Genomic DNA, 22,631 nt, shown 5'->3' with positions numbered 1-22,631 from the left:
TTTCTCTTTTTTTGGTACCTAAAATACATGACCTGCACAGTTGAATTTGTAGACTTTCAGTCACTTGACAGTTCAACACACCTCCCATGGTTAACATTTCTGTCTTAGGTCTGCTACAGTGGTCTTAGAATCTCTACAGTGTGGAAGCAAACCATATGGCCCATTAAGTCCACACGACCCATCCAAAGAGAATCCCACCCAGACCCATCCCTTGGACCCTGCATTTCCCATGGCCAATCCACCTTATCTGCACATCTTTGGACTGTGAGAGGAAACCAGAGCACCCAGAGGAAAACACACTGGCACAGGGAGAATGTGCAAATTCCGCACAGTCATCTGAGGCTGGAATCGAACCCAGGTCCCTGGCACTGTGCTAACAAAGCTCAGCACATGCTGCAGAAACAGCACCTCCCTTTCTGTTTGGGCACTTTACAACCTATAACACTAAACACATAGTTCCATTTAATTAGACACAACCCCCTCATCATCTCATGCCTTGTCATAAATTTGCTGTCAACTAGCTGACTTACTTTGTGTTATAAGCACCGACCATTATTCTGTATCGATACCTTTTCTTCACTACCATTAGCTCTCTATTTATCTTTTGCTCTGAGCACTTCACCATCTGTTCCACTTGCTCCTGCATCCCTTCCCTACTTTAGCAACAGCATAAAACCATCATTTTCCAAATCTCATCAAAGGTAAACTGTTGTCTCTCTCTCTCTCTCCACACACACACAGCCAGACTTGCTGAGATTCTTCAGCACTTTCTGCTTTAATATCTAAAACTGAGAGAGTGTTTCCTAACTCTTTGTTTTATGTTTTTCCCTATTGGTATCAGTGCATCCCACTTTGGAAACATTGGCTGAACTCCTCGGTTTTTCATCTCAGTTGAAATGTTAGGGGCGCAGCGCCACCAGTGGCAGGACTGGGGAGTGTCTATAAACGCCCGCCACAGCGCCCCGTGTGGTTGGAGGGAGAAAACCTGGTTAACAACGTACCCAGCTCATCATCGCCCCCGCGTGGTCCGAGCCCGGACTTACAGCGGGTCGGACAGTTGCCGGCGAAGGAGAAGAGCCGACCTTTGACCCTAATCGCGCAGAAGACAAGATGGAGTCCGGCGGTGTATGATGACTCTCGGATCGGCAGGTTTCTCGCCTCAGGTAGGAGAGGAGAGGAGAGCAGGGGTCTATCCCAGGAAAGCAGCCGGAGAGATGTGGAGGGGCGGGTGAGCTGGTGAATGAGGGCGGATTGTAAGGAGAGGCTCCTCACTTTCCCGGGATCGGCGTCGTGTGGCGCAAAAGGTTCAAAATGGCTTTTCCTGCCCCAACGGGCTTCAGCTTCTTAAAATAACAATAAATAAATAAATATCGGGATTAGTACCTTCGCCGCACGTTCGGGTGGAGCAAAATGAAATGCTCCGAAGATTCCATGAGTCGCTTGTTGCATGAAATTATTTCTCATGCCCAATAAACCGGAGCATTTTCTCAACAACCAGCTGTGGGAGAGTTGGCTGTAATTTCCATTTCACTTTCATTTGCGAAGGCCCACACTTTGTGTTTGGTGTCAGGTTAGGAACGGATCATCAACCATCCACTCTTTTATTGTGTTCCAGAGAACCAGTTTTCATCTATCTGTTCTTCCACAGATCAGCGCTTAATTGCATTGTCAATATTTAAAATGTCAAGATTGTATATCTCTTTAGGGAAATCTGTAGAGTTTTATTAGTTAGTCGTGACTGCCTCGTGTTCACTTTGGGACTGAAGACCTTATATATTTAACTGTGTAAATTCGATCAATCTGCAGTAAATATGATTTTTGAAATGTATGATACTGACCATTGGCATTCATAGCTAATATCCATTCTCGTGACCTGGCAGCTGTGAGGTGGTAACAGATCAGTTAATCATTGAAAGATCCTATCTCACCTTTTAGACCCATCTTAAAAAAACTTGTGCAAGAAGTGAGGAGGGACTACTTCTATTACAGTGTATCTTGTTGGATATTGGATATTTTTAAAGCTAAAAAATTATAAGTTATGACTTGCATTACCTTCATCTGGAGGCTGTGCTGCGATATGATGTATTGCAATTTTGATACTTCATACTTAATATTTTAATTACAGTTTTTATTACCACTTTTTATTTTCTGTTCTTCTCTTGATTGCATTGAATCTTACCAAGTTAGTTTGTTCAGTATGTTAGTGACTAAGTTATCTTTTTATATGTTTCATGGTCACAAAGGAAGGTGAAAAGCAGGATGATTGAGAGTTTTCTTGAATATCTATATAATTTGCTTACTATGAGTTGTTTATCTGCTGGAATGATGTATAATGTGGTGAAAACACTGGTCTTTAGCACCATGGAAACACAAGTAACATTCTGTAGGGAGGAAGTTGTCATCATTATTTCCTAGACCAATAGGAATTATGTGCTGCAGGTTACCAGAATAAAGTGAGACCAACCAAGAAAAAAAACCATAACTCTGGACCCGTCATGGCGAAGACAAAACAGGTCTAATTATCTTCTGGTTAAAAGACAGGCAAGTCTAGCCTACTCCACTGTGAATCAACATCCTCAGCAATCTTCCTGATAATATCAAATTACAGTTCATAACTGGTGGATAAAATCTTAGAACCTGTCCAAATGAGAATTTTCGGCACAGAAATTTAATGCAAGGGCCAAATGGTGTGATTCCACACTATAAGTTTTCTATAAAAATAAGCAAGAATTCCAAACTTTGAAAGAATTTGTGAAGTTTTACATTGAATGGTGGTAGATATGAAGTAAATAATAAAGTATATTTTACTGGTTTTGAAGTTGAGATAGTTTGTGACAGTATTTATGTAAAGATAAAATTGTACTCCCGCACTTGACCTGTGGCCAGTCATTAATTTTTGTTGAACTTCATTTTATTGCGGTGTTATTCCACACATGTCGTTTGACATTTGTCCAAGTTGCTGCTAGTTGTGTTAATCTTGGAGGTAACTGGAGCAGGCCTTTCAATTGTAAATTGTTGCCAAGTCTAATCCTGCTTGCATTCATCTACATGTGAGTAGAACATAAGCATTAAAGGATGGTCGGAATTGGAAACCTGGTTGATTGCCCCAGCCGACACCCAAAATCTCAGTAGTCTGTGGCGGTATTTTGGGATATACCTGGCTCAATCTCAGTGCAACCCTAGTCTGGAATGAAGTTGAGAGTAATTTGGTTGAACATTCAGTCCCCAGAGCCGATGAAATCCCTGTTCAAATTTTGAAACACTGCATATGGATTTCTAGGGTGGTTGCACAACCTTATATCAATTATCTTGGAAGAAGAATAGATGTCTTGGGGTTTCAGAGATGCTGTGTTGTGATTATATTCAAGAAAGATGGCAATGCTACAAACGATACCTACAGTGGAAATTCCTTGCAGCTTGTCACAGCGAAGATTGTTACAAATATCCTCATTTTCCTCTTCCTAGTGACCAAAGAGCTCCATTCTGAGTTGCAATGTGGTTTTTCACCCATCAAGAGGCACTTCAGCCATCGTCTTCATGTGGTGAATTGAGGAAAAAAGAAGGGAACAGCATCAACCACTGTACATGGTCCTCTCCATCTCATGAAGCCTTTGACTCTGTTCACCATATAGGGTAATGGAATATCTTCGTCAAACTTTAGCTGTCCTGAGAAATTTGTCACCATCCTCCTCTACTCCACGATGACGTATAATCTATAACCTTCACTGATGTAACCGCTACTGACTAGATATCAGTGATGATTTAGAGATGTTGGTGTTGGACTGGGGTGTACAAAGTTAAAAATCTCACAACAGGTTATAGTCCAACAGGTTTAATCGGAAACACTAGCTTTCGGAGAGATGCTCCTTCATCACGTGGTTGTGGAGTACGTGATTGTAAGACACTTTTGCTATAAATTCTGTGTTTTACAATTGTGTACTCCACAATCGCCTGATGAGGGAGTGTCGCTCTGAAAGGCAGTGCTTCCAACTAAACCTGTTGGACTATAACCTGGTGTTGTGAGTTTTAACTTTATATAAGTGATGACTGAGTTACGCAACACTCTGTATGTTGTTGCATCAACCCTCTTCTCCATTTGTTTTCACTGCAGTAGTGCACTTCACTTTCAGAAAACAACTGTCATGCAAGGAGACAATGTATGGAACAGACAAGAAGCTATGTCAGCTTTCCATCTCAAATCAAAATCATCCTAATGTGAGCCATTGATCTTCAGTGTGTAGATAACACCTGTGAGTGTGTTTGCTCAGTGCGGTTACTGTTCAAGCATGTGAGAAAGATGGGCCTTTCACTAAATACTTGAAAAACTAAGGTTTCTTTCTAATCAGCACTGTTAACACAACACCCACTACCCCAAAAATGGCAAGATTCAGAAAAGTATGTGGAGCATTTACCCAGTATTGGGTACCACATGGTTCCTATATATCTTGAAGACTTGGACAAATGAAGGCAGCTCAAAGCAGTGGTGAGGTACCATTAGGGCGGTCTTTACAAGATCCTCCATAGGCAGACAAACTGCAGTGTCCTCTCCGGGGCCAACGTGCGTAATGTTCATATGCCTGATGCTAAACCGCGAAGAAATTGTTCTGTTTGGAACTTTGTCATGGTAGGTGATTCCCATTAGGACAGTGGAAATCATCTAGGGATGTCCTCAAGGCATTAGTTAGCAAGAGACCTTGCTAACTAATGGGAGTCCTTGTTTTGTCATCGATCAAAATGAAGATAGTTCATTTGGGAAGGCACTGGATACATCAAGGAACTCTATCATGAATGTGTATCGATGTCTGAGAGAATGCACAAATCTACAAATACTTCATCTGCCTGACCTCTCAACCACACCAGACCTGTATGGAGTAGTATCTGTGGATCATGGTTTGGACTTGGCAGCCATTTCAGAATACATCAAACCAGAGACGAATCCTTTATTGGCTGATGTGCTCTGCACTTTTCAACTCTAATGTATTTCAAAATGTTGAATTTTATTCAAAAGCTATTGGGTTCAGGGTACATACAACATCCTTTATTATACCTATGTTAATTTTGATAATCCTTTTTAAATTGATTACATCCTCATTTAATTTTAAAGCTCAATTAGCCACAGAGTCATAGTTATACAGCACAGAAACAGACACTTCAGTCCAATTTGTCCATGCCAATCAGGTTTCCCAAACTAAATTAGTCCCATTTGCCTGTTTGACCCATATCCTTCTAATACATAAATAGGAAATGTTCTTTCCAAATGTCTTTTAAATATTGTAATTGTACCTGCATTTACCACTTCTTCTGGCAGTTCATTCCACGTATGAATTACCCTCTACATGAAAAGGTGCCTCTCTGCTCCCTTTTAAATCTTTCTCACATCACCTTAAAATTATGCCCTCTAGTTTTGGACAGCCTTACCTAAGGGACTTTCTGGCCTTTGCTATTCATCTTATCTATGCCCTTCATGACCTTGTAAACCATTACCTCCTATGCTCAAGTGAAAAAGGTCCCAACCTATCCAGCCACTCCTTTATAACTCAAACCCTCCAATCCTGGGCACATCCTTTGTAAATGCATTCTTTTCAATTTAATAATATTCTGGAGGTTATATTTAACCCCCTCCTCTAGTCTCGATGTGTACACATTTGACTAAGTATTTTTCATATGAAATATTAAACTCGACAGTAGACCTGTTCTTCCTAGTCTAGGTCAGTTGATGAATATGTGGCAGGGTAGTTTCATATCATGCACTTTTGCTGATGGCAGTTAGGAGACCATAGGAGGGAAGCAGGTCATGCAATCGAATGCTTCTTACAAAGTGGCTATCAGTTTGTTGTTTTTGGTATTGGCACCAGTTGCCAAGCTGCAGTTGTCACTGTCATGTGATGCATACAGCCCATTAGGTGATGTAACTATTTTCCTTGGTGGCTTGTGACTTCTACGTGCAAAATGAATCATTCGGCCTTTCATGTCGTAGTTTGCAAGCATCTTTCAAATACAGCTTGGGGCTGTATACTGGAAACTCACCATACTGGAAACTCTTAGGTATGCAGTCTCTTCCATTCTGCGAATGTTCCCTAGTTTTGTCTTTTCTGTGAATTAGATGCTTTCTATAGAAGGGCCCTTTCAAAATGATTAACAAGAAAGACATAAAGATTTTTATTTTGTGAAATAGTTAATAAAAGAACGATTTCAATTTATAAATTTTGAATATTCAGTCATATTTCTCATTGAGTGTTCAATAGAGCATTAGTTTTGGCATGGTTTTAAGGTAAGGGGCAGAAGGTTTAGAGGGGTTATGTGGAGAAACCATTTCACTCAGAAGATGGACAGGAATCTGGAACTCGCTGCCTGAAATGATATTAGATCCAGAAACACTCATAACATTTAAGTATTTAAATGTGCACTTGTGATATCAATGCATAAAAGGCTATGGGCCAGTTGCTAGAAAATAAAGATTAGAATAGTTGGGTGCTTGTTTTTAACTGTCACAGACTTAGTAATTAAACTTGTAACAGAAGCTGCAAAAAATGTACTATTTTATTTGAAACCAGTGAGGCCCATCAAGATTAATGGCTCTCACAAAAATCAGGATGTAATTCCAGTAAAGATTGAAAAACTGCATGAAAAGTTATTTTACTATCAGAATCGAGTGAGCTTTAACTTGACTGTCACAGTGCATTCTACTCCATCTTAGTAAATTGAAACATTGTTTGCAAATAAAAAGGATACTCTTTCAGCTGACTTGCACATCCTAAGCTTGAATCTGATGAGGCCTCCACGCATCATGCTCCTGATTGGCTTATTTGACTCATTCAAATAGTCACTGATGATGCACAAATACTTTGCAAAAGCCACTTTGTCAATTGAAGGCAGCAGAAGTGGTTTACTGAGCCGAGTGTCCCACTTCTCAAGTGTACTGTTGGCTAATGTAAAGACGACAGTTTGGAGAAGGTACTTATTTGTAGATGGGGTAACTGGTTTCTTTCTAATTTAGGTTTAGGTACAGTTTAGAACATTCAAACAGGACAAGGCGATCTGTTCTCTTCTGAGCATTGTTTCTTAAATCTGAAATGGAAATGAAATATAACAATGAAATATTGTAAAATGGAAAGGAGGACTGACATATGAATTGCTCAACCAGCTAGAAGTTTGAAGATAATTCTAGTTATTCCAGTTCTTAGATTAATTACAGAATTTATCTCCTTTTACAGAAGTAAGTCTTTGGGAAAAGATTTTAAACAAAACAACTAGATTCTTCAAACTCTGATATAGTATTTTGTGTGAAGGTGTGTTGTAAGAGTAACTTCTCAAGTAATTGACCATTCAGACTGTTCAGTCTTTAAGTAAGAGAACAATCAAGTATGATAAATCAAGTGTGTATTCAAATAGTTGTAAAAAGCTTCATTCAATGTATGTCAGACTTATCCTGTTAAAGGTTATTTAACATGAATCATTCAAGGTTAAACCAAAATAGGATAGGAGAATGAATGTACCATTGCTGCTGGACAATATGGAGCTTAAGCATAAACAATTTCATTTTTGTATAACTGTTCCAGCTGACAGCTTTAATTTTATCTGCCTGTTCAGAATTATATGCAAAGATAAATTTTATCAATTTTAAGTCACTGGAGGAACCAAAATGCTGCAGAAACTTCTTGAATTATGATTGAGTAATACAGTGAGAGATGATTGGGACTGGTCCTACCCTTGTTTTCAGGGTATTACAGTTGGGTTTTTAATTAGTTTATAGTAGAATAATTAAGTCACCTTCTGCCAAATTTGGAAAGCCAAAAAAGACAGATTTTATCAACCATTTTCGTGCAATGATTTTCTTTTGGTTTTGCTAAATTGGAGCCGTACACTTTGTTAATTTGTCTGTGACTTGCCATGAGAAATGATTATACTTAAATTTATAATTCTACTCTTCTGAAATTTTAATGAACACTTTAGCTTGCTTATTTAGTATGTAATTTACCTAGTATTTCATTGTATTTAATGCCCAATTTGAATGTTAGTTCACTTTTAACTTTGCATTGGCGACGAATTTAGAATTCTAAACATTGCAAATTTAATAACCTTGCCTGTCTGTTATTCGTTCATAGAGTGTGATTATCCCTGGCACATACAGCATTTCTTGCGCGTCCTCCTATTTGCCCTTAAGGTGTGGTACTGAGTCCAAAAGCTGTATATAGACCCATAGTTTGAGCATTTTGGCTCAGTGACAGTGAAGGAATGGTGATTATAGTTTTTAACGTTGTGTGATTTGGAGGGGAGCTTGCAGCTTGATGGTATTCCGTGTGCCTGCTGAGAGGCCATGGGTTTAGAAGATGCTGAGAAAGGCCATTAGCACATTCCTGCAATGCACGTTTCAGACTGTGCATATTGTTGTCACAGTGTGCCAGTGCGGAGAGAGTGAATGTTTTAAATTTGTGGATGGGTTGCCAATTAGAAGCATAGTTTTGTCCTGGATGATATTGAGTATTTTGAGTTTTGTTGGACTTATCCTGTAAATGGAGAGTATTTTATCACTTTCCTGACTTGTGCTCTGTAGATGGTGGACATGCCTTTGGTGAGTGAGGGCATAAGTCTCTTGCAACAAAATTCCCAAATTCTGACCTCTTAATGAAATGGAATAGTCTCTCGGGAAAATTATACACATCTTACTGCTGTGATTTCTACATACGTGACCCCTGCTGCTTACTGTGAGCTAAACCTTGTTCCACTTGGATTCCAGTAGCCTAATTAAGTGCAGATGGTTATAGTAGATCAGAGATATTTGAAATAAATGACAACTTTTTTTGGTGGTATGGTAAGTAGTGAGGCAGAAAATCTTCGACTAAAGAACTGCAGATATTGATGGGCTGAACACTGTTAAATGGAATTTAATCCTGAAAAGTGTGAGGTAATGATTTTGGGAATACTACCAAAATAAGGAGTACATGTTGAATACTAAGATCCTAGGTAGAACAGAGGATCAGAGGGCCTTGGAGTGCATGTCCATAGATCCTTGAAGCCTTAAGTAGATTAGATACTTAAAAGCAATTAATCAAGTCATTGAATACAAGAACAAGGAAGTTATGATGTATATGCAATAGTTATGCCAAGCTGGAGTACTGTGACTGAATGCTGGTGATTGCATTGGAGAGGATGCAGACAATGTCACCTGGGTTTGAATGGTTTAGCTAAGGGTGATTAAACAGGCTGGGGTTGTTTTCCTCAGAGCAGGCCTGATTTGATTTATGCAAAGTTATGAGGGATATTGGTGGGAAGAAACTTTCTTCTTTAGTAGAGAGATCAAAAATCAGGGGGCACAATTTTAAGATCAGGGGTGTGAGGTTTTGAGGAAAATAAGTTTTGCCCAGGGTTTGGTTAGCCATCCGGAACTCACTGCCGAGAAGAGCAGGAACACTCAAGATAATGAAATAGTATTTAGCTGAACACTTGAAATGCCATTGCATACAAAGCTATGGGCCAAATGCTGGAAAAAAAAGGCTAGAATAAATAGATTCTCGATGATTGGCATTGATATGGTGGACTGAAAGGCCATTTTCTGTGCTGGAAAAACTTCTGACTATATCATTTTGGTACAGAGGAGCATATTTGTGCTAACTATTGGCTTCTTTTTTATTTATTGAATTTTCTTTGCCAAATCTTTGAATATCTAGTTGTAAAGCATAAATAATTAGTTTGAAATAATAATATGAAAGAATTAGTGTTACAAAAACCTTCATAAAAACTAAGTTCTACTTTTGCTTATTTCCTTACTTTTAGTTCAGATAATGCTTCTGGTTAGTGCAGGTTTCTATTATGCTAAAACTGAGTGTAATGGAGCAATTGTAGCCAGTTGCAGTGTACAGAAGAATACTCTGGGAACACACAGTATCTTAAAATAAAGCGAAGGTCTAATCTCTAATTTGAATGCAAGATAATATTTGAATGAATTCACTACAGTGGCCTTGAACAAACTGACACTGACCTTGTCCATGCTTTTTGCCTTTTAGATACAATTTATTCAATGCCAACTTAAGAAGAACCTAATTTGTCCAAGTCTTAGCCATTCACATCAAGCTCAGTCCATCTTGATCTATAATGGATTTCTGTCTAATGCTGCATTGAATGTAGAACCTATTTTTCTGATCAACCTGTTCAGAGATGTTTTTCAACCTGGAGCAGTGGGGCTCGAACCTGGATTTCTCTGTCCAGTGGTAGGGACACCACCACTAAGTCAAGGGAAAGCTCCTAATTTACAGCCTATCCAAATTTAACACCCTCAACCAACCTTGCATTCCTATGTGTTTTTCAGTCTTCTGAGTTTGGTTTCTGTGCATCACAGTTGAAAGCAGAGTTATCAGCCATCTTGGCCTATTCTCTAGAATTCTATAGTTCGCCTCTTTTGCTTTTCTTCTGTATTTGTAGAGCCAGATGTTTGAACAAACCTTCAATTGGCTATTAGTTATCCTAATGAAGGTACACATTCCATTCTTTCCTTCACCTCAAGTACCATGAAATGTTTTATTAACATTGATAATTTAAATTTTAATCAGGTGAGATGGTTGAGCGCTGACACCTGCTTTTCTTTAAAGACACTTTTGGGCTTCACTATGTGGGCCACCATTTATTGCCTGTGTGTTTTTGCCCTAGAGCAGGTGGTAAAGAGCTGCCAACTTGAACTGCTGCATTCCACTTATTGCAGGTGACTCGGGGTACTTTTGAGAGAGGGAATTCCTAGGATTTTAACCTAAGACACTGAAGGAATGGCACTATATTTCGAAGTCAGGTTGATGAGTGACTCAGAGTGAAACCTTCAGGTGGTGGTGGTCCTGCCTTCTAGATATTAGTGGTCATGTATTTGGAAGATCCTGCCTCAGAAGCATTCTTGAAATTCCACAGTGCATATTGCAGATGGTGCAGTCTACTGTGGTGGACAAAATGGATGTTTTTTGCATGTGGTGTTAATCAAATGGGCCACTTTGTCCTAGATGGCATCAAACTTCTTTAGTGTTGTTGGAGCTACATTCAACCAGGCACATGGGAAGTATTCCATCACACTCCTGATTTTGCTTTGTAGATGGTGAGCAGGCTCTGGAGAGAATGGAGGTCTTACATGCTGCAGAAGCCCAGCTTCTGAATTGCTTTGAAGCCACATTATATGGGCTAGTACAGTTCAGTTTCTTGTTAATGGTAACCTCCAGGATTTTGCAGGTGGGGAAATCCAACAATGGTAATACAATTGAATTTCAAGGGTGATGATCACATGTGTTACTTGCCACTCGTCAGCCCAAACCTGGATATTGTCTAGTTCCTGCTGCATTTAGACATAGGCTGATTAAGTATCTGATGAGTTGTGGGTGGTCCTGAACATTACCCACATATCTCCACTTCTGACCTCCTAATAAAGGGAAGGTTATTGCTGAAGCAGCAGAAGATGGTTCTGAGCTGACTGTCCTTCATCTTCAACAATGAAAACCATCTTTTTCGCTAGGCATGACTTGAACCCCTTGATTCTAACTCTCATTTTACCAGGGGCCTTTGATACTATGGCTTTGATGTCAACAGCAGTCACTTTCATCTCCCCTGTGGAATTTTGTCTATAATCAGGGCAGAAGCTAAGTAGCCCCAGTGGAACTCAAACTTAAAAGTTGACGACCACTTCCATTACTTGACTTAACAATGGGCAGTAATTTACTAGCTTGGATTTTCCTGCTATCGTCCACTGACCCTCTTTGGTAATTTTTGACACTGCCAGTTGGATACCAGTATTATAGGTGCATTAGAACAACTTAAATATACACTAAATAGCTTAATTGTAAATTGATCTGCGTTGTCGATATCTTGAATTTGATCTCTGTTTCACTGAAGCTGGGGTACAACAAATATTTATTTGCTGTTACCAAACTGGCATATTGCCTAAAAAAGCACATTTTATTGAAGTTTCAAGCGCTGCAATCATCAGTGCAATTTACAAGAAAAGCAATTCAAAGGGGAAACTGACATTTATATTGCATGAGTGGAGAGTGCTGATTGGTTGGCAAGTGAACTTTCATTGGCCAAGGTAATACCATGGTGAATGCACCCAATAATGCTGTTTTAACAGTTAATTGCCATACATTGTTTAAATTTTCAGGCAAGGGGCCCTCCTTGCAGTGCAGTGATAGTGTCTTAATCCTGGATGGGATGCTTAGGTTTAGTTCCCACATGCTCCAGAATTGTGTAATAACATCTCTGAACAGGTTGAGGAAAAATAGGTTAGATAAAAAAAATTAAATCAGACAGGTTGACTCTGAAATTAGTTGCCATGCTATCTTTGTGACAGTACGAAATAGTCTCCAAGCATTTGTTCTTTCTGTAAATTATGTCCAGGAAATTTGATGTACCAAAGAATCTAATCACAATGGAGCATACACAGGCATTGTACTCCAACTGTTATATTTAATGGTGCAAAATAATATTGTTTGAAAATGGTAGGCGTTTCATAGTTGCAACCTGATGTTGATCAGCTTGTGTAATCTGCAGTGTTGCTTGATCAAGCAGCAGTTAAATTCTGGGATCTTTGGCTATGTTTGATGTTAAAGGACTAGGTAAGCTAAAACAGCATTTCAACTTAACAGCCGAGTCATAAAACATTTGTTACTGGAGACCATTGAATTGTATTATTCTTATCTGGCCCCATATTTATTCTGTTGTAGTGGAAGAATCTCCTTCAACGGCTTTATTCAACAGATGTTGAAGGATGATGTTTTTGCAATAACTTTTCTCAAGCTCCTGCTCCTGGCATTGTCACAAATATGGAAACCGGAGATAAGTGCTTGAAAGGCTACTTTCTGCTGATGATGCCACACTAATCAACCCTTCTTCCTCACAGAGCTGCAACTTTACGAGAATGTACTTACTAGTTCCTTGGCATGGCCTCAGACTATATCGGCTGGGGAGAGATTGCTTTTCATGTGATGCTGGCAGTACTTTTTTCTGTGAGATTATCCTTAGGAAAGGAGAGGAAACATCACTGAATGGAAAAAAAAATCTCAATCATCTAAGCTTTGCACTTTAGCAGTTAAGTTTCCCACTATTGATATCTGTTGGTCACTATAGAAAACCATCAATAACTGTGCAGACCTTACTTTTGATCATGGATGTTGTTTGAATTGTAAAAGAAAAGATGAGTGAACAACTTGAATATTCCATGTACTTCACTAGAGAATAGGCAAATGGCAACCTCATTCTCATTGTAGCCAAATTGTTAACCAAAGTGATAGATATAGAGCAGATGTCAGAGGCAGTTTCTATACTCCATGGTAGTGGCATGGGACACATTGCCTGCAGCAGTTGTAGATTCGCCAACTTTACGGGCATTTAAATGGTCATTGGATGGAATAGCATAGGTTAGATGGACCACATGTTGGTTTTACAGGGTGGTGCAACATCGAGGGCCGAAGGGCTTGTACTGCACTGTTATGTTCCATGTTGCATATGTTACATAACATGGAATATAAAACTCATTAACCTCTGCTCTAGATGGAAGTGCATTCTCCTTCCTTTTGTTCAAATAAAACTGCTAAAAAAAGGAAACTTGGGTGAAGAAAGCAAAACGTGACGCGCACATTAGCAAATGATAGTTTATAGAACATAGAAAATAGAAAAATACAGTGCAGTATAGGCCCTTTGGCCTTCGATGTTGCGCCGACCCAAGCCCACCTAATCTACACTAGCCTACTATCCTCCATATGCCTATCCAATGCCCGTTTAAATGTCCATAAAGAGGGAAAGTCCACCACTGCTACTGGCAGGGCATTCCATGAACTCACGACTCGCTGAGTAAAGAATCTACCCCCAACATCTGTCCTATACCTACCACCCCTTAATTTAAAGCTGTGTCCCCTAGTAATAGCTGACTCCATACGTGGAAGAAGGTTCTCATGGCCAACCGTATCTAAACCCCTAATCATCTTGTACACCTCTATCAAGTCACCCCAAACCTTCTTTTCTCCAATGAAAACAGCCCCAAGTGCCTCAGCCTTTCCTCATACGATCTTCCTGCCATACCAGGCAACATCCTGGTAAACCTCCTCTGCACTTGTTCCAGTGCCTCCATATCCTTCCTATAGTATGACCAAAACGGCACACAATACTTCAGATGCGGCCGCACCAGAGTCTTATACAACTGCAACATGACCTCAGGACTCCGGAACTCAGTACCTCTACCAATAAAAGCCAGTACACCATATGCCTTCACAGCACCATTAACCTACGTGGCACTATTTACTGCTGTGAAAATGTTAATCTGAAAGTACAATTAAGTGTGAGTGTGAAGTATACACAGTTTAATAGGGTTATTTTAAGTATAGCCCTGTAATGCTAAGCTCACTTTTAAGGTAACCTATAAAATATAAGACTTTTCTCATCCTCAGGTTCTGCACTGTTTTCAAAGTAAAATTTGAATATCAGAATGGTTCGATCTAACTCCCGATCTCATTCATCGAGATCAAGATCTCATTCTCGATCCAGCTCTCGATCAAGATCTCATTCTCGATCACGTTCCAGGAAAAAAAGATATAGGTAATCATTTAGGATGCTGGTTACATTTTGGTGCAAGATCAAAGTTTTTAATGTGTTTTTTTACAAAGTATTTTTGTAGACTTTCTATTTGTATCAATTAATGTTTTGTTGCAAACTTGAGTTACATGTTTAAGAATAATCAGAACTGTAGGACCCTAAGACTTGTGAAATTTTCATAAGTGTTTTTGCAGGGTGAGTGTATGTATACCGGGAATAGAATGGCTTTGAATGTTGAAGGCTCAGAATCCAGCTTTTAAATAAGACAAAGTACAAATAAGTGTGATTGAAAACTTCATACCTCTTTGCAAAGTACATAAGCTACTTCAAAACACCACCAAAATGATGGAAGCGTAATTAATAATTTCTTTAAAAACCAAAGTGCATAAGTATTTGACATAGTGAAGTGTTAACATGTGGTAGAGAAACCTAGCAATAAATAGAATATTTTTTTCAGGGAGCAAGTATTGGCAAAATGGAACAATTATCCAGTCTTTAAAGATCTATGATTCTACCAAATTTCATTGCAAGTACAAGTGAATCTTTTAATTAGTAGTTAGTTTTGGGCTTGGGATTCAGATCAGCAAAGATTTGGGTTAAGTCTCATTACTATAAATTGCTGCAATTTCACTTGATGAGCATTGATTCAAATCCAGAGCCCAAAGGTGGAAGTTTCGCTAAGCTTCATATCATGACTTTGAAGAATTTCCATTGATGCAAACTGTCAAGTTTTTACTGTTCCAATTTTTTTATGATCCAGGCATTTTTTTTGGATTTGGTGTCCATGGAGGACATCCGTACATTAGCTTTTGTTAACCATGTGAATTGGATTAGCATAACATGCCTTATCAATCTTTACATTTACTCCTAAACATTGAAATTAATTTTGACTTTTTTTTGTGAAGACCTTGTAATTTGAAATATCATGCCAACTCTCATCACTGATTAAATTTACTCTCTTGGGTTCAGAGGTGGAAGACAAAAGCTCCTTTAGAAATTACATTCTTTGGTATAACTTCAAAGAATATGTAATTCTACATGCAGTGTCTCATTTCAAGGTCAGAAGGATAAATATTGCTGCAATTTATTAAATATCTTTTAAAAAAGTAAATGTTAAAACAAGTTAATATTTTGAAAAACATAATGGTGTTTGATCTTCACTTTAATCATCATCTGAAAGTATTATGCATAGTTATATGATAGAATAAGAATAATAACAGTCAAACAGAAGGCTGCATTTGATGGAATTAAAAAACCTTCATGTAAAATTTGTATTATTGGGTTTGCATTTCTTTGAGAATGTACAGAAATGTTTTGAGCGTATAGAAATTTTATTTGTAGAATTGCTCAGGATTAAAACTTGATTCCATTTCTATGACAGATCCAATAACGTAGGTCTTAGTCAGCTGCCTTTCTTCTGTCTTTGTTTTTCTTTCAGAAGTTGGATTTTGAAGATTGAGTTGGTTGAGTAGAATTCATCATAAAAACAAAAAGCGACTTGCTTTTATGTAGCATCTTAACAAGTCTGTCAAACATCTCAAAGCACTTCTCTTGCAATGAACCTCTCTTTGAAGTGATGTAGGCAAATACGACATCCTTTTTGTGCACAACAAGATCCAGAAACAGCAGTGAGATGAATGGCAGTTAATCTGATAGGGAATATTGTATGTAGTCTGCAAGGAATGAGCTGGATGGGTTGAATACTATATGTTTTTCAAATCAAATGCATTGTAGTTTGGATTAAAAACCTTGGTGTAATTTTCCTAATGCAGGCAGGATATTTATTTAAAAAAAAATTCAGCCTGTTGAAAGAGTGTCTTTAGAATATTTCAATTGATATTGAGGCATGTATTAAAAGAATGTTTACTTGAATCTTTTCAATGATTTAGTTGTGTGTAATCAAATTTCTCTGTAATAGAACTTAAGAGCTTTGTTTGTACTCTAACACTATTTCTGTGATCTTTTAAGCTTTTGTAGTTTGAGAGTTAAAAGGGACAATATTTTTATACATTTATCAGCTTGAATATCTTTAAGTTGGCCAACATGAACTGCAATGGAAAACTTATTGTATTATAATTCTGTGATCTGAACTACTTATGGAATAAACTATTTGTTGTGACACTTCTTTTATGGATTCTCTCAGTTCTAGATCTCGTTCCAGATCCTACTCACGATCTCGAAGTAGAGATCGTAACTATGCAAGAGACTATCGGGATTATCGTGGTAACAGAGGAATGAGACGCCCTTATGGCTATCGTGGAAGAGGGAGGGGATATTATCAAGGAGGGCCACGATATTATCGAGGTGGTTATAGATTGAATTGGCAGAATCGAAGGCAGTCTCGTAGTCCACGACGAGGCCGTTCTAGGTCAAGAACACCAAAACGTAGATCCATATCTCAACGATCCAGAAGTCGATCTCGACAATCACATCGATCCTCCTCTGCTAGGTCACGTGGCTCGTCGTCTTCCCGTTCCTCATCACGCCACAGTCGATCCCCAGTGACTTCAAAACGGCACAAGCCCCTGGACAAACGTGGAAAGAAAACTGAAGGGATGGTTTCTCAAGATGAATCAGGAAAGATCAAGCAAACAGAAAAATCTGGAACAGACGTAAAATGTGAATCTGATTCTACTAAGATGCATAGTGAGTTTCGTAAAACTCCTCCAGCTCGAAGTGAGAGCTGGGCAGGACTTTCGACGTACAATGACAATAGTCCAAGGTCTCATCATAGTCTGTCTTCACTTCCCAGCCCAACTAGTCTCAGCCCAACACGTTCTGTTCCTTCCCGTCATAGTTTGTTGCAAGCTGTGCCACCTAGGCTGAGCTCATCACAGACAAGTCCACCATCCTCCAGTTTGCAGCACAGTCCTGAACAGCATAGCTCCTCTGGACATAGTGCATCCCAGTACAGCCCTTCTCAGTGTAGTCCATTACGAAAAAGCCCTACGAAAATTGTTCCAAGGGAAGAAGTTCGACTGAAACTGTCTGCCTTTTCTGGTGATACTGTGGATCAAGAGCCCCTTAAAGCCAAGTACCTGAAGAGGTATGTGTTCTTCATACAGGTCATTCTGCTATAACACGTGTTTTGTTAATGTGAATTCGCTACAACATGATTGACGAATTGAGGACACCGGCTAAACCATGAATGTTAAAGTGTGTATTGGTTGTAATGCGATTCCGGCCACATTAGTTTCAGTGGTGCTGCTATTTTTTGATTTTCTTATAACACAGGATTGCGTGAAAACGGTTTTGGTAGAACCAACTTTGTCTTCTGAAGATGAGTTTTTACAACATGATAGTAATAGTGAAATGGTGACAACAAAATGGGACTGACAACAACTAAACATGAATTAAGATTTAAGTATATTTGTTATTTTTAAATTAACCTAATATTCTAAACAACTTATTTAGTATTAAGTTGTTGGAGCAGTTGGGACTTGATTTTTGTTCTCAACCGTTAAATGTTGAAGTGTACTTTTAGAAAATATATATATATTCAAAAAATTGTTTGAAGAAACCAACTTTACAAAAGTTTCATCCCACTTCTCAGACCTGCACCCCTCTCCTTCCCCCCCCCCCCTAATAAAAGTTGTTCCACATGCTCTTCCCCAGGTCAACCCCCCATGCCCTTCCAACTTTGATAACTTTGTTGGACTTCCTTTCCCTTCAGCTGTCCACCAAAGTTCCTGTCCTCTAGTAACTCCATTTAATATAGTAAAATCACCTTGTTTATGTTTCCAGAGGTATTTTTCAGGATCATCGTGGTGTTCTGCTTTTGTTTCACATTTCTACATGTGAGGATAAGATGAGTTTTAGTGAGACATCTTACATGACCATACTGTCGAGAAAGCGAGTATACACCTTGCTTGGTCATGCCTGAAGAGAAGGAGTGCATGTATTGGTACTTCGCCCAACTGTTTTCTAGACAGAGAATGGCAGTGAATATTGCCAATATTCTCACTCTGACCATATGAGTGAGAATTGGCCCTGAAAGTAAGACTTTTAAAAATTTGCCATGTATCTTATCGTACTTAAATTTTCACCACTCACCACTAGTCAAAAATGGCACTGAAACTAAACCCAAGAACTGGCTATCAAATAAGTGTACGAGAAGACGGATGCTTTATTGTAAAACTTTATGGTAACATTTCAGGTACTGGGGTTTTTTATCCTTTGATAGAAACCATGGGAAGGTCCTCAATCAACACAGAGATATCCCTTAAATTGATAAATCAAAACAGTCTTCATTTTTCCAGTCTGTGTTATAAATGTGATGGTTGTCTTGCCTTCATGTAAAGATTAGGCTTTGACTATCTGTTTTACCTGCAATGGACCAAATTTCTAATGTTTTTTTTTATAGCTTCTTTCACTTAAATTACCCAAAATCAAAACAAAATTCGTCATTTAAATTATATATTTTTGCATGAAACAGTCTATACTCTCATGCAGCAAGGCCTGGATAACATTCAAGCTTGGACTAATAAGAGACCGAAAGCATTCATACCATCTAAGTGCTAAGCATTGACCATCTTAATGGTCTATTCTTCCACAACTCCAAAACAAATAAACTACCTGAATGGGGCAGTTGGTAATGTTTTGGTTATATAACTGCAGTATAATTTGGAGATGCAGGCTAATGACCTGAGTTTGTCTTCAACTGCGGTAACTGGGCTGGTGGAATTTTAATTGAAATATAATGGTACGGAAGTGGAGTCCCTACCCCTGGACTAGTAGCCCGGGTTCAAGTCCCATGTGTTCCAGAGGTGTGTAATAATATTGCTGAATAGGGTGATTAGAAAATTAGGTTAACTTAAAAAGAATGTCAATAATTAAATTTTAATTCAAGTTTAGTTGTCACCATTACTATCCTATTGTAAGAATGTTATCAATATGTGTCAGGGGTCGGGGAAGTGAGTGGTGAGTTGAGGGGTCTGATTAATGTTTATTCATGAGTTAGACTAGGTTTTTAAACCTTTAACTTTTCCTGGATAACTATAAGCTCAACTGAAGGGGAATCTTCCAAATTCTCTGATTTCAATGGATTACTTTGGACAGTTCCAAATGCAGGATTTGCCCATTGAAATTTTCAATTTTCTGGGCAGTTCCCACAGCATCTGCAGTGTCTGGGATTCTACAGGGTCACAATGCACAACCCAGTTTATACAAATACAGCAACTATCTGGCCACGCGAATTTCTGGTCTATTATCTCAAATTTTGGGCACCGCACATAAGAATTGATGTAGAGACTTTTGAGCAGACATGGAAACAATTTACAAGAATGTGTCCAGGACTGAAGGATTTCCGTAATATAGAAAAATTGCTAAAGCCGTGCTTGCTCTCCTTGACAGAGAATGTTTAGAAGAATTTTTATAATGGTGTTCAAAATCAGGTGAGCTCAAGACAGAGTAGATAAGAGAAACTGTTCTTACTGATGGTTTGAGAAGTAGTGGGATGCAGACTCAAGATCATTGTTATGAATGAATGATTTTGTTGCCACGTATTTTACAGTAAGGATACAATAAAGTACAATGAATGGCATTCATTTATCATAATCTGGCACCAATTTGTATAATTTAAGAATAAGGAAAAAAATACAGAATATAGATTGATAATGTAAAGGGAAATTTTTTTATGCTGCACGTTGGTTTGATCCAGAATACACTGCCTGAAAATGTGGTGGAGGCACATTTCGCAATTGTTCATAATTTTCAAAGGAGGATTTGGACAAATATCTGAAGAGAGAGAACATTTGCAGATAGAGCTGGGACTGGTTAAATTGCTCTTGGTCACCCTCTATTTATTTATTTGTTTTGCTTTCCTTTTGTTATTGGCTTACTAAATTGATTCTAAACTTGATTTGCTAAGTGCTGATATCTGCAATCAAAAGTCACTTAGTTACTTTTGATCATTTGATTTGGACATAATTTGAGAAATTGGAGCTGCTATGAGCACAGAAATTAGACTAAATGAATTAAAGAAATGAACTACATTATAAACTGTAAATGGCATAAAATCATATTTTTAAAAAATGATTTTTTAAAACTTTTCTGACCTTTTCTTGTAGACTGAATACATGAGAGAAGTGATGATTAATGTTGATTTAAGAACATTTTGTGCTGTCACAGACATTGCTACTGAAACAGGAATTAATCAAGCTTTTAATAAGTAAAACTTTTAAAATGTGCAGAATCTTTTTGTTGCATTTCTTATGGTTTTTATTTTATAGGTACACCGAGGATGAGGAGAATAGGACCTTTGTATTGGACAGAGGAGATGGAAGAGAGAAAGATACTCAAAAAGAAAGAGGACTGGAGAAAGATAAGGCAAGGGGGAGGGAATGGGGGGATAAAGGAATAGATTATGGTAGTTCTAAAGGTGAGTACTTCAGAAAAGAAGCAGAAAAAATGCCATACTTAACTGAGTCCCCAGAAAGGCATAGACAGTGTGTTGTAGATGCATTATCTGATGAGCTAGATCATTACAGACCTAAATATCAGTACAGTGTGACCAATCAAGCAGAGAAGGAAAAGGGTTATGGAACTGAATCACATTGGAATTTTGACAGTGAAGAAAGTAAATATAATACAAAAATTGTAGTCAAAGGAACAAAAGACCATGAAAGGTATGAAGATGAGAGATCTTACAAATTTCATGTGGCTAGCTTTTCAGCTAGTGCAGCAAAAGAGAAGCTTAGGGAAGAAGACAAATATGCAGAGAAAAAATATGAGGAAAGAGCAGCACCAAAGAAAGAACCTGCTTCACCTGAGCCAGTGAAAGATGAAACATTCAAAGAACTGTATGATCCAAGCTCCTCACTCCCACAGCAGAAGAACACAGATGTCCGAGAAAGGGACAAAATGTCTTTCACAGAGGAAAGTCCGCCCAGAATAAAACCTCTGGCCACTACATCCTGTCAGCCTGAAGTGAAATTGAAAATGATTTCACCCCATTTTGAAGACTCTGTACGGTAAGTTGCTGCTTGTTTGTGTGTTGTATTTCTTTGCTGAATTTGCCTTTCTTGTTGATTTGTCTCTATTTATACATTCATGCTGTTTTTTTCCCCTTTTTATATTTTTTTTGCAATTCAGATTAGTAAAACTAATTAGTTGTAACTAAAGAATGTTTGTGAGTGATTTAGAAATGATCATTTGCAAAAGTTAATTTTCATCTTCTTAAAAATGTCACAGATTAGTACCACATGCTCATAATAGAAATGTTTAATCTGTTGATTTAGATCTGAATTATTCAGTACTTTTTGTCTTTGCTGTTCAGTGCGGCCTCTTGTGACACAATGGTATAGTCTTTACTTCTGAGCCAGAAAGTCACGATTTAAGTCTCTCCTGCCATAGAGGTGTGTCATAACATGTCCAAACAGTTTGATTAAAAATACTAGGACAAAAATTTAGTGTTACCAAGTATAGATTTTCTGGCTTGCCATGTCAAAAATTACAGACACATTGAGTTAATTTTGAAATTTAATGGCTATGGAATTACTCCACAATTCTCAGGCCTATCATGGCTGAACACTTGTCTTTCCCTCCCACCTTCCAGCTCTCAAACCACCTTAGAGACAATGTCATCTAGGTGATGTATGAAAAGCAGTAAACATGAAGGACCAGTATGGGGAAACAAAATTGGCTGATAAAATTCCTTTCTGACTGGCTTTTGCGAAGGGTATCTTTTCAGGAAATTGAGGGTTTATATAGTTTTTCCGTAAAGAGAATAATCTTCTTTATAGTGTGATCTTGGCTCCAGTTAGGTACTAGTTTACCTCTGTTTTTGAAGATACCGGTCAACAGTGTGTTTTTGGAGGCTCTCTATTGTCTAGGAAGTGGAGTACTGTCTAACATAAATACTGGTCTTTTTTTAATAGGCTAAGCCGGTGTCTTCTGGTCCTTACCAATCTGTAAAATTGGACTTATCTATACATAGGAATGCTATTCACTCATTAGATCTTTTGGAATAAAATGCAGTTTCCTTTCCTTTAGAAAATATGTCTTGGGTCAAACAAGACTTTGGAAGACATTCTAATCCAAGGCAAATGAGCATTATTTCACATTTGAATTGATTTTAT

The 22,631-nt window shown here is 38.2% G+C and overlaps 1 protein-coding gene across 4 annotated transcripts in view; it reads left to right on the top strand.

Annotated features, from left to right (window-relative positions):
* Window positions 1–1,089: 1,089 nt before the first annotated feature.
* LOC132832121 (bcl-2-associated transcription factor 1-like) overlaps window positions 1,090–22,631 on the top strand; it is a 71,839-nt gene continuing 50,297 nt past the window's right edge. For all 4 annotated transcript variants that reach the window (XM_060849858.1, XM_060849876.1, XM_060849867.1 and 1 more), the window contains exons 1-4: window positions 1,090–1,163; window positions 14,409–14,556; window positions 16,697–17,599; window positions 20,784–21,524. In XM_060849858.1, coding sequence (XP_060705841.1) covers window positions 14,447–14,556; window positions 16,697–17,599; window positions 20,784–21,524 — 1,754 coding nt within the window. In that variant the 5' untranslated portion in view covers window positions 1,090–1,163; window positions 14,409–14,446. The remainder of the gene's footprint in view (window positions 1,164–14,408; window positions 14,557–16,696; window positions 17,600–20,783; window positions 21,525–22,631) is intronic.

Source organism: Hemiscyllium ocellatum, chromosome 3 (genome assembly GCF_020745735.1).
Source record: "Hemiscyllium ocellatum isolate sHemOce1 chromosome 3, sHemOce1.pat.X.cur, whole genome shotgun sequence".
Classification (NCBI taxonomy): domain Eukaryota; kingdom Metazoa; phylum Chordata; class Chondrichthyes; order Orectolobiformes; family Hemiscylliidae; genus Hemiscyllium; species Hemiscyllium ocellatum.
This window is presented reverse-complemented; position numbering and strand designations above follow the sequence as displayed.